At 40.4% G+C, this 13466-nt stretch overlaps 1 protein-coding gene across 1 annotated transcript; it reads left to right on the plus strand.

Annotated features, from left to right (window-relative positions):
• Window positions 1-1011: 1011 nt before the first annotated feature.
• LOC120277738 (2-succinylbenzoate--CoA ligase, chloroplastic/peroxisomal-like) lies at window positions 1012-13150 on the plus strand. The gene is given in 14 exon segments (XM_039284587.1): window positions 1012-1189; window positions 1275-1347; window positions 1611-1735; window positions 8364-8385; window positions 8608-8638; window positions 9402-9496; window positions 9749-9908; window positions 9911-9989; window positions 10087-10217; window positions 11350-11403; window positions 11831-11847; window positions 11985-12103; window positions 12699-12707; window positions 12799-13150. Coding segments are annotated over 14 exon segments (1182 nt in total). The 5' UTR covers window positions 1012-1049; the 3' UTR covers window positions 12926-13150.
• The last annotated feature ends 316 nt before the right edge of the window (window positions 13151-13466 follow it).

The following is a 13466-nucleotide window of genomic DNA, read 5'->3' on the forward strand; positions in this document are numbered from 1 at the left end:
TTGTGTTTCCTGTTTTATTAGAATTTAATTGAATTTTGTTAAATATATTATTACAAATTGTTTGTTAATGCTTGCAAGTTGAGTTAATTGGTCTCAAAACCTTGCAGTGGATGTTTAACATATGAATTTAAATTTTTTTTTTTTAAATGTATGAATGCTCATAATTTTACATGATCTTACACAATGTGCACATATTTCTATTTGGCTTTTATATGCACCTGGTTTTTAACATAATGCAACTCTATCGTTAAAACTTGCTCCAGTATGAAATCAGGATAGTGTTTTGAGTCTTTTGACATGGACACTTAGGGATATGCTATTCTAAAATCTATTTTAACAGACTTCTAAATTTTTAAATTTCACATATTTTTATACAGTATCATGTTTTTTTAATTGTGAAATATATTTATATTTTCTAAGAAAAAGTAGTGTTCATATAATTATTATATTTTACTTCAATTAAGATACTATAAACGTGACGTATTTAAAAGCTACTGCCATCTTATTAAAAGTTAAAAATATAAAATGTTTCTCTAAGATAGTTAAATTACTTTTGGGGTATCTATTAGTTTTTTTTTTGTTGTGTGTTTTTCTTAAAGTAAGTATTATTTTTTAAAAAAATAAAAAGAAACAATTCAAACATGTCTGTTATTTTTATTTCCAGAAGTTCTTATTTTATTAAATAAATATTTTTTCTAATAAAACAAAACTATATCAAAAATATATGTATATAATAAAATTTGGAAGTACATGGGCAAACATCTTGGTTATTTAATATTTGAAATGGGGTAATTGCTTAATGCCCCTTGTGGTACTGAATCATCTCTGAAGTGAAAAGTCAAGGATCAAAAAATCAGTAACTAATTTCTCAATTTCAAGTTAAAAAAAATATCAGATCCATATGGATAAAAACGATTTGGCGGGAAATGACACGTGTTAAGCTTGAGCATTTTTAGTTTAAGCCTTGTCTTTCTCTCAAATGAAATATTTTCTTTCGCTTATCCAAAACAACAATCAAGGTGGCGCACTATCAGGGCCACATCTGTCAAATGCGATTCTCCGGTAATAATCACCGGCGACCGTCGGAAACCGGTCGCCAGTTCGTGGAGGACGTTCTCGCTTTCCCTACTGGTCTCTCCGAGCTTGGTGTCCGCCCTGGAGACGTCGTCGCCATTGCTGCTTTGAATAGGTTTTCATTTTATCTTTCTTAATTTATTCAGTGAATTCCAGTGCTGACTTTTAGGGTTTTTTTTTCTCTTTTAAGAATTGAACAGTGATTGGTACATTGAATGGCTCCTGGCAATCACATTTGTTGGAGGGATTGCATCTCTGCTCAATTACAGATTGGTAAATCAAAATAAATTATTTGCATTTTTTTTTATACTATGCTTTTGTTTTTCACTTTTTTTTTGTCTGATAGTTGTAAAGGGGATAGTAATAGACAAAGTCAGCATTATTTTTATGAATATAAAGCATGATCAAACAAGATCTTAGAAAGAGGATATACGGTATAAAGGGGAATTTCTTGTTCCAATTTTAGGAGCGATGGTAATTTAGAAATTTAAACTCATTCCAGAAGATGCATTATTACAGTTTTTCTTTATGTATAGAGTCTTGAAGGAGCAAGATTGGCCATTGAGCTTGTTAGTCCTGTGATGGTGGTGGTGGATGATAGCTGCAGCTCATGGGCTCTTGAACTACAAGAAGCCTGCGCCATTCTGTCTATTATTAGGTAGCATGTTCTCATTGGGGATGCTACTCCAAAATTCAGAAATAATCGAAGTGGTAAGAAGTTTTGGATATCATGGCATGATTGTTGATCCTGTGCACATCTTGAGATTGTTTGGTTTTCTAGCTGAGCATTATCACATTTGCAATCATTTCTGTCTTACTTTATTTCTTTTATTCGCCTTCAATAGTTCATATTGATTTAATTCAGCCAACATGCTACATTAGTTTGTATGCAAGAGCAAATTGCCAAATTTCATGAGATTGCACATATTGTCATCCATGAGACATAACTGCAGTGGTTAATTGACTTTGTTGCAATGAGGACACAAGTGATCTTGAAAAAGTAGAAGATACCTTTTGTTGTAGATAGTAATTAGATACACATGAGAGCATGTGTATTGGAACTCTTGGAAGTGGCGGATCCTAAACTTTAACAGTTGGGCAATACACACACGCTTACACACATATAATGCAACTAAAGGTGGTATCTGTTAGAATAAGGAAGAAGGATAGAGGAGAATGGATCAATGCTCATCAATTGATATTGGAAACAAGTGCTCAAAAGGAGCTACATATAGAGGCAACACATACAAGTATACTCCACTACTCATGTATATATATACATACATACATCTAACACCCCCCCTCAAACTCAAGGTGGATCATGTGTCTTGAGTTTGGATAACATAAACAGATGCTGATCACGTGTCTGAGCCTTAGTGAAAAAGTCAGCCACCTGGACCTCTGTAGGAAGATAATGAAGGGAGACAGTATGAGCACGGACATGGCAGCGGGTGAAGTGGGTATCGACACTCAATGTGTTTGGTCACTCATGCTCGACCGGGATCTCGTGGCAATCAAGAGCTCCCGATCGCATCACAGTGAATAGGAATAGGAGAATGAATCGGGACACCAAAATCCCTCGCAAAAAATCGAAAGCGAAGCCAAAGTACCTCCTGCATCGAGAAGCTAAAGCACGAACCTCGCCTTTCAAGACTGGACTTGGCAATAGTTTGTCGTTTTTAGTCTTCCACACAACAAGGAAGACCCAAGAAAGATACAATAGCTGCGATGTGAGGCGCGATCATCGGGAGAATCGCCCAAGTAGCATCCGAATAGGGCTCATGAGTCAAGAGCGGACCGTGCGAGTAGAATGACTCACGCGAGGCGGTCTCAAGATATCGTAACACCCGGGAGAAGATGTCCATAATGAATGGAGGTGGGGCCGCAACAAACTCGACCGAGAATGTGCACGGCATGAGAGATGTCAGGACGTGTGACAGCAAGATAGACCAGGCTACCAACAAGATGCCGATAGCGAGAAGGATCCGGTAAGGGAACCCCATCGGAGGCACGAAGTTGCAAATGCAACTCCATCGGTGTAGCGGCGGTACGAGTATCTGTCAAACCAGAGCGATCAAGGAGATCAAGAGTGTAACGCTGCTGGGATAGTCGATAGCCATCAGGTTGAGATGTGATCTCGATACCCAGAAAATAACGGAGTGGACCAAGATCAGTCATCAAAAAGGTCTCACATAGTTTCTGCTTCACAAAGGCAATGTGAGCAGAATCATCACCAGTAAGAATCATATCATCCACATACAAAAGAAGAATGGTCCGGCCACGGGGTGAAGAATGAATGAAGACGGCCGGGTCATGTATGCTCGGAGTAAACCCAGCAGCCTCAACAACGGTGCTGAACCGCTCAAACCAGGCACGAGGAGCCTGTTTGAGACCATAGAGAGCGCGGCGAAGGCGACAAACAGATCCAGGAGGTACCTAAAGGCCAGGAGGAGGAGTCATGTAGACCTCCTCCTTTAGGTCCCCATGAAGAAAGGCGTTCTTCACATCAAGCTGATGAAGAACCCATCGACGAACGCAGCAGAATAAAGAACTCAATGTACCGGACAAGCAGTGCATGTGGGCCACGGGGCAAAAGTCTCCTCATAGTCACGGCCATACTCTTGCTGAAAACCACGAGCAACAAGACGCGCTTTATAACGCTCGAGAGACCCATCAGAACGGGTCTTCACCCGATAGATCCAACGACATGTAATGGGAATAGCATGGGTAGGGAGAGGAACAATATCCCACGTGTGAGTCCGAGACAAGGCATCAAGTTCCTCAGCCATGGCAGTCCGCCACTCAGGAGATCGGACCGCTTCCCTATAGGTACCTGGCTCAATGACATCTGAGATACTGGTGCTAGCAGAAGCATAACAAACAGGAGGATGTAAAGTGGAGCGATCACGTAAAGAATAAGGAGCAGAGGATACCTCAAGAGGTGGATCAGAGAGTAGGGAGGGACGCCGAGAGGCCCTCGCCCGGGATGGAGTCACTGTGGGATCCCGACGATGGTAGAATAAATGAACTGGCGGATGAGCGGGAGGAAGTGAAGAAGGAGGAGTAGACACAGCAGAGACTCAACAGACAGAGGAGAAGGGGTTCAAGAGAGAGTAACTAAGAAGCTCCGAGAAGTAAATGATTAACGGAGAAGAAGGCACAGAGAGGTACCCTACATGAGAAATAGAAGGGAAAAAGAAAAGATGAGAGGAACCGAAGGAGAGGAGACTTAGTAGAACAGGGAGAAGTGTAAAAAGGGGTGGTCTCATCAAATGTGACATCACGAGAAATACGAATACGACGAGTAACTGGGTCATAACAACGATAACCTTTATGCTCAAGGCTATATCCCAGAAAAACACAGGAGACAGACTGGGCGGTGAGTTTGGTTCGCTCCCCGGTGAGAGCAAAAACAAAAACAACGACAACCAAAAACACGAAGATGATCATAGCGAGGAGGTGTCCCATGAAGAGACTCCTCGGGCATGATCATGAAGATGAGAGGAAGGTCGAAGGTTAATCAGATAAACAACAGTATTAACAAAGATCGCCCCAAAAAGCGAGGAGGAGAAAAGCACCAATAAGAAAAGCACGAGCCGCTTTCTAAAATATGACGATGTTTATGCTCAAAGAACCCCATTCTCGAGCATGAGCACCGGGACGTGATAATCGAGGCAATGTGCCCTCGAAGATAAAAATCTCGAAAAAGCTCGAGAAATGTATTCACCACTGTAATCGCATCGAAAAGGTCTTGATCGAGGCAAAGAAATCGGGTACGAACCATGGCTATGAAGATCGATAGATAGATAATAATCCGACTACGATTATGCATAAAGTAGATCCAAGTAAAACGGGTGTAGTCACAATGAAAATAACATAATAACGAGTTACCACCTTTTAGAAATAAAAAGGAGCGGGACCCCAAACATCGAATGAATAAGCCTCAAAAGGAGCAGTAGTCTGAGATACACTCGTAGGATAAGGGCGTCAGAGTCGCTTACCAAGCTTACGTACCAACACGCATAATGCTCGGAGGAAGCGAGAGACACCCCAAGACTCCATGATCGAACTAGAGAGGACATACGAGATCGATACACAAACGACCAAGACGATGATGCCACATACGATGAGATAGAACCGCAAAGCATGACATCGGTGAGTAGGCCTAGATGAAGACGACAGCGTGAAGGGTATCCAACACGTAGACCCCATTACGGCGGCGGCCACCCAATCACCGTCCCCACCGCGATCCCGCGACATGATATGAGGTACGGGTCAAAAAAATAACTCGATACCATAATCAGCTGAAATGACTAATGTATATAAGGTTCATTGATAACCGGGGAACATAGAGATGTATGAACGAAAAAGGCATTAGAAGAAAGATGGCCAGTAGATGAAATAGGGAGGAGAGTACCATCGCCAGTATGTAACACGTGTGATGTGTAGGGCGGACGTGAATGATGAAGATGAGTGTCATCATGAGTCATGTGAATAGAAGCACCGTAATCAAGAAGCCGCAGAGGATGGAACTACCGGAGCGGAAGGAGGAACTCCGAGCCGACCGCTGCACGGGCAGAGTGGAATCGCGAAGATGGGATCACGAAACTCGGGCGAACATGGCCAATAGTCAGCCGATCGCCAGGAGACAGATGGAGTAGAAGATGGTGGAGTAGGGGGCGGTGGAGGGGAGAGACTCGACAAGATATACATGCTGGGAGAGAGTGAGGCAAAGTGGGAGAAGAGTAGCGTGGCGAAAGCAGTCATGGAAAGTCCACGCTGCTTTCTTCCGACAATCACGCCACGACGACCAAAAAATACCACAGAGAGCGACAAGTCATAGAGCGCTTCGGCCGTGGAAGAAGGCCGAGATGAGATGTAAGAGCCGGAGGTCTAGTAGACGAGGAGGGTGAAAACACGCGAGGGATGCAAAGAAAGCACTTCGCGTGAAAGAGGCCCGAAGACGGGTCTCCTCAGCACGAACAAAAGTAAAGGCCTCATCCAAAGAGTAGACTGAGGGCGCATGAAGTAACTGAGCCCGAGTTTGCTCAAACTCGTGACGTAAGACGCATAACGAATCTCATACATACGCCGTGTCCCATCATGGCTACGACGACGGTAGCAAGAGTCGTAACAAGTAAGGATCCGGGCAGCGATGAACAAAGACAATAAGGAGGAGTCGAGCATCAACTCGACGCCATAAGGCGCAATACCGACTATAGAACCGGGTCGATCGTGGTCCTCACCGCCGAGACTAGAGAGAGCCCGATATAAGGTGTAAAGTTGCGCCCGGCCGGAACCACGAGAACGACGCCAAGATAGTCCCACATCTCCTCGGGCGTGGAAAGATCGCTAACTCGAGTACGAATGTCAAGAGCGACCGCTCGATGTATCATCATCTTGGCGGTAGAATCATCGCAGTCTCATTTCTCAAACCGCCGCCAAAGGCCGTGGAGAAGAGACGAGGCCTCGCTGGAGGCAGCAGGTCGTAGGAGAGGGAGCAGTGAGGGAGCAAGACATGTGCCGTCAACATGGCGAAGAACACGGACGCCATCTAGGATCCGCTTGAGAGTGAGTCGCCAAGGAATATAGTTGGTGCCATCAAGCACTACATCGGAATGGTGGAGATTACGGTGACGTATCTCAGGTAACATCCCACTGAACCCATAAGCGTCCCATCCGCACTAATTATAACCGCACAATATCACACGTGCATGTGTCCAATCATGTCAATAACTTTGCTTTTGAAGACAAAGACCCAACACTTGTTGTCTTCATGTAATTGGAAAAGGCAAGAAGCCTTGATTCCAGGAACTAGGTGATGAGAGCAAAGAGGCGGGCAGCAATGTCCGGCGGGCGGGCGGCGGCGTCCGGTGCGGCAAAGTGCGGCCACAGCAGCAGTGGAGGCGAGCGCAGACGGGCGCCGATGCTCGGGCAGGGCCGACGCTGGGTACGGACGCTAGCAGCCCGGGCGGTCGCAGACGCAGCTGCTACCTGGGCGCCGGTGTTGGCAGGAGTCAGGGCGCGATCGCGAACGCTGCAACCGGCACTGGGCGCTAGGGTCAGGGCGCGGTCGTGGACATCGCAGCACTGCGCCGATGCCGGCAGGGGTCAGGGCGTGATCGCCGGGTAGGAGGCAGCGCTGGGACGAGCTTGATTGTGGGTCGGCGCCGGCGAGAGGCGCGGACGAGCGTGGTGGCGGTCGGCCTGGGCGCAGCTGGTTGTTTTTATCAATGAAAGATTGGATGAAGGAGAAAAGAATAAGGAAAAGATGTAGTGAAGTAGAGAATGAAGGAGAGATGGCCGGAGAGATGACCGGAGAAGATGGCCGGAGAAGATGGCCGGAGGAAAAACACCTAGTCTGATACTATGTTAGAATAAGGAAGAAGGATAGAGGAGAATGGATCAATGCTCATCAATTGATATTGGAAACAAGTGCTCAAAAGGAGCTACATATAGAGGCAACACATACAAGTATACTCCACTACTCATGTATATATATACATACATACATCTAACAGTATCTAACCAGGAACCTCTCAAAGCTATGAACTCCCTTGAGTAGGTAAAGTAAAAGAATGGGGTTGAAGAACCATCAAAGATGAGAGCAACAGTTATGCTTGAACTAGATCTTGTGAAGCCATAAATATCTGTTACTTTATCTAAAACATTTTGCTAACATTAAGAATCTTGGGTATGTTGCATGGCATCCAGCTGTCATATCCTACTATTTACCATCATTTCCTAGAGGCAATCCGCTTAACAACCACTAATTTCCATTGCCTCCTTAAAAAGGTAAACTTTTGACAGTTTGCAATCTGGTGCCTATCTTATGGTGTTCATATTAATAAAACCATCAGGCTTGTAGCTTCGTAAAAAAGAAATCTCTTAATCCGTGACCCAAACTTTAAAATTCTTCTATCGTCACAGCTATTGAAACTCTATTCACCTATAGATAGTTTTCTTAGAAAATGTCACAGTAAATTTTATTTGGATACTTCTCTGACTCATATTTCCTTTTACAGTTTTAAAAATGGATTACATTAGAAGATCTTGGCAAGGTCCTCCAACGACAGATCCATTTTTGGCACCAAAAGGGATTGCTATAATATGCTTGACATCATGTCTGATTTTGAGCTTTCATAATAGGCTTAGTATTTAAAATATCTCATGCTCAACAAAAGGTTTAAAATTTTTCATAAGACAATAGGCTACATTGAGTGTTTCATACCTCCCAATGTCAATGCTGCTGATGTACTTGATTTGATTTTCATGTGCTTTCATTTCAGCCATCCATTATTAAGATATGAGGTATGGTCTTTCTAGGATTTTTAAATCTTTGAATTTGTTCTTAACCTCTTCTTGGAATGCTATGCATCCTTTTGTCAAATCATGCATTTTTTGTCGGATAATTAGTATTCTTGTTATATAACTGCCAATTGATAACAAGATTTCCGTTGTTTCCTTAAGTAGCTAATGTATGAGTTATCAAGTGCAATCCTGATTCCTGACTTGATGGCAATATTGTTATAGGCCTCATTTGGAAGCAAAGCAAAATGGCTTAGTATGTGGCAAATGTGAGGGAATAGAATAAAGAGTAGCTTAGAATGAAACAAGGCCTTTTCTATTATTTTGACATAACAAAAACCAAGGAATAAGGTGGCTATCAGCATATGCAGTGGGGTGTATTAAATAGCCACCCTTCTCTTGGGAGCCATAAAATAGGTTATCCCATTTTGCCTCCAATTTGGATGCATTTCTGTTATCTCAGGAATACAGGGGCAATCTCAATGGAAGGCTTGTTAGCCAATTGACGGGCACACAATTTAAAATGGGAACAATTCTTTAAACTTCCATGTGTAATCTTAGAGCGAAATGGAAAGGGGGTGCATACGTGTGCACACACATTAACATACATTTATGCCTTGAGTTATGAATCTTTTGAAGCTGCATGTAGTTGATACTTATGGTAAATTCCCTTCCATTGATTTGATCAATTTCTTTTTACAAGAGACTTACTAAATATATCATAAACATCTAACCTTACAGACTTCTTTGGTGAATTTGCAGAGAGGTTATATGAATATATATCAAATCCAAATGAACAACATGTTGAAGCAAATCATACCAGTTGATATTGTTTAGCATATAGATAATGGTTTCATCTGCCTTTTTGTCAATTTTTGGATCATTGCTGTGTATATACAGATATAGAAAACACATTCATCTGTGTTTGAAGTAACTAAAAACACTTGTGTGGTTTTATGTCACCAATATATTTATGCAGAAAATTTTTATTCCATGACATGAGATTCTCCTGAATTTAGGAACCACCGGAAAACCGAAGGGAGTTGCCATAAGTCATACAGCTTTGATTGTTCAATTCCTTGCAAAACTTGCAATCATTGGTTTCAGTGAAGATGTATGCCTTTCTTGCATGAGAAAAGATTTCCTATGATTGCTCGAAAAATATTTCATTCTTTTGTTTAGTATGACATTACTGCTTAGGAAAGCTTATATGTGCCATAGAAAGGTCAAAACTTTAAGCATTGATTATGATAGGTCTAGTTTAGCATCATTGTAAGATATACTTTAAGTGATAATTTCCATTAAAATAATTGTATGAGGTATCTCCCTGAATAGTTTGAGAAATCTGAGGCTTTTGAGTTTGCAGGTTTATCTCCACACAGATCCCTTGTGCCACATTGGTGGCATATCTTCATGTATGGCCATACTAATGGCGGCTGGTTGCCATGTGGTATTACCTAAGTTTGGTCCAGAGTCATCTATCCAAGCTATTGAGCAGCTTAATGTGACATCTCTAATTACTGTCCCACAATGATGGCTGACCTTATTTCATATATCAGGTGGCAATGCACTGCTACTGAAGGAATGACTTACCTATTTTCATATGGGTTATTGTAGAGCAATGGCATTTTTATTTCTCCAGATGATGTTTCTTTGCTCCTATCCATAAGGATCTTATAATTTTTTAACTTGAAATTTCTGCAGTAGCAAGTCAAGTAGTTGGGAAGATGCAATGAGGGTGAGCAAGATCTTGAATTGTGGTGGAAGCCTCTCAGTGGAGGCTCTCGAGCAATGCTATCCATGTATTTCCTCATCGGGAATTGTTTCAGCTCATGGTATATACAGTACCTTGCATATATTAATTTACTAGTGTATTTTTTTTTTCTTGTTCCTGTTGATTTGATGTTTGGCAATATGCAATATCAAAAGGATAAAATCTGAATTTTCTTCAGCATTAATTTCTCAGTTTGAAATAGCAATATCTACGTAGTTTCAATGTAATTAGAATTGTGTTTGGTGGTAACTTATGGAATACAGACCTTTTATGTTTGTTAGCATTTGTTGGCAATAAATATTTGATTATAGCATGCATCGACATTAATAAAACAATTAAAAGTGAATGAGAAGGTCTGACCCTATGCTTAGGTGTGCCAAGCATTGCCCTAAGATCAATTTCACCCCTTCGTACAATTTTTGCCAAATTCACTATAGTTGTTCGGGTACTTTAACCCAAGATTGGCAGAGGAACCTTGCATAGCACATCCCAGTAAGGTTCACGCTCAAGTGTCACCCAAGTAGAGGATGAAAACAATAAGAAGCAAAAATAAAGCAAGCAGGTGGGTAGAGCAATAAAGAATGGGGATGGAGATGTTGGGGTTTTGGTTTACAGGAAGATGGCTGCTAATAATGGATCTGTAGAGAGCCCTAAATATATATATATATATATATATATAAACACACACACACATGCAAGGGGCTCATCCATGGGTTCAAATTTATCTGATATATGGGAGTGACTTGGGTTTTGCGTGTATATAGGGTCCCAGCTCCAATAGTTTGAAGGCCATAGATCATCAAGTTATTTGTCGTGGATTTGATCTACCTAAATTATTAACTATGTTTAGCCATGTAATTGAAGCCTATAAAAAAGCTCATATGCATTCTTTAGTTGTTGCTTATCTTGTAGGTTGCAAAACCTCAGATAAGTCTGTTCTGCATGGGTTCTGATTGAAAGTAATGAGAAAAGCTTTAACAACATGCTGAAAGCCGCCTTAATTTCAAAGAATTCTTCCATAAATCTCTAGACAAAAAGCTCTTCCTTAAAAGTGTACAATCAGCTTTAGACGTTCTACTGCTAAAGTCATTTTTTTCCTAATGTCTGCATAACTACGTGCATGAGTCCCCTCTTTAAATAATTGAAAAAATGTTTCACTTTTTTTCCATCATATTTCTGAATGTTGTGACCAGAAATGACAGAGGCCCGCTCTTTGCTGACTTTCATTACACTTGCCAATCCAATATGTAAAAAGTCTAGAATTCTCCTTTCTAATAATGATAATGCCAATTCTGACCATATTTACTAACAACCTGGAGGTGTATGTGTGGGAAAAGCAGCTTATCTCCTTCCATTTGAAAGATACTTACTAGAGGTCTGCATGTAATGATTTGTTACCAGAAGGACACTTCTGGAAACCTACTACATTCCAACAAAAATGGTTAGCTTGACACTGGTGATATAGTCTGGCTAGATGAGAATGGCAACCTGTGGCTTATTTGATGTGAGAAACGCTAAATAAGAGTGGAGGAGAAAATGCTTATCCTAAAGAGGTAGGATTTTACAGAACATTAATCTATAAAATACCTTTTTTTACGAAGGTATTTTAGATGGTAAATATTTTAATCATGTAGTTTTCATCATTCCCCTTGTACCTTTTGAATTATTGATCAGATCATATGACATTGACAGTAAACATCATTAAGGATGGGTGTTTTGTGCAGCAAATGACCTCTATTTATTTGCTTTAAACCTTTAGAAATTGAAATTAGGTGCTTTATTTCTATTAATTCTGATTAAAAGTATAACTGGGGATAACAAGGTTTAGGTTGAGGTTATTTTTGAGCAACGCCCAGGAATATCCAATGTTGTTGTGGTCGGGATTCCTGATATCCACTTATCGGAGAAAGTGATTGCTTGTCTTACCTTGAGGGAGGGCTGGCACTAGTTTGATTGAATTAACAGGGTATTAATCATTTTTTTTAATGAAAATCAGTTGGAATTTTGTCCTTTGAAGACACCTAATTCCGCGTGAATATCTCTTCATTTTTTGCCCCTTGCCTTAAAATATAAACAATGCAGAACAGTGGATCACCAAGTAGGCTGTGAATGACTTAACATATTTAGAACTTTGTGTATAGTTTCTTTTCCTACCTTCTGAAGTTTTTATTTTGTCACTGCATCTATTAATATCTTGATTCTGGAAAACATAAATGCAATTATTTCTTGTTGTTTCAGCAACGGAGTAGGCTGGTTATGTGTTCCCATAAAAGGTTTGACCTAGAAACTAGAGTGCTTGACAGTATAACTGTTTTTCACCACTTTCTTCACTGTTTATTTAGTTGTATAATTTTTATGTTAATGCATGGCCTTACCTCTAATTTTAGCTCATTTGGGGTTAACTACTCAATGTTACTAATTTATTTAGTTAGGTACTCTGCGCCTTGTTACATTTGCTTTTCTCTTTAGTTACATATAATTTACTTCAATGTGCTTTGTCGATGTCATGTATATTGGTTGCCCTGTCATATGGCCTTATTAGCATCAATAGGTTAATTTTTTTGGAATTGAAAATTCTTTTTGTTATGTCATAAGATGGTTGATAAAGATATCTTTTATGATTTGTGTTTTGTATACTGCAGATTCAAAATACCAAAGAGCTTTTTGTGGAAGAAATCTTTCCCTTCAATTACCACAGGGAAATTGAGAAGGGATGATGTTAGACAAGAAGTTATCTACGACATGCAAATTGCATTGTTGAAATTGTAAGTCTTGAGTTATCAATGTGTAAATCATCTGTTTTCTGATAACAATAATTTTATTATATTCTTTCAATTAGAGAATTCTTAGGATCCGTCAACCATTGGATAGTCCAATGGTATGACACCAAAGTGTAAAGAGGGAGGTCATGGGTTCAAATCCCTCCCCCGCGGCAATATTGTTATTCATATTGTTCATATACTGTTCACCTGAGATTCTTATATTATTTTTGTACTGTACATATACTATACATCCGGGCTCCAGTTCGGTATTTGTACATACACTGACATCTAGGTTCCAGTACTTTTCGGTACTATTTATATTCATAAAAAAAAATGTGCTTGTCGCCTATTATTCAAAAAAAATAAAAAATAAAAAAATCTTAGGATCCTGTTTTCCAATTGGATTTAGTTTAACAAAATATATATATATATCGGTTGTCATTCATGCAGACTGAGTAACACCTCAAAGTGGCTTTTAGATTCTTGTATGAAGAATTGTGCGCTTTGATTAGTTGTCATATCAATTTGCATTTGTGGTATGAAAACCC

The sequence above is a fragment of the Dioscorea cayenensis genome, chromosome 15 (genome assembly GCF_009730915.1).
Source record: "Dioscorea cayenensis subsp. rotundata cultivar TDr96_F1 chromosome 15, TDr96_F1_v2_PseudoChromosome.rev07_lg8_w22 25.fasta, whole genome shotgun sequence".
In the NCBI taxonomy this organism is placed as follows: Eukaryota; Viridiplantae; Streptophyta; class Magnoliopsida; order Dioscoreales; family Dioscoreaceae; genus Dioscorea; species Dioscorea cayenensis.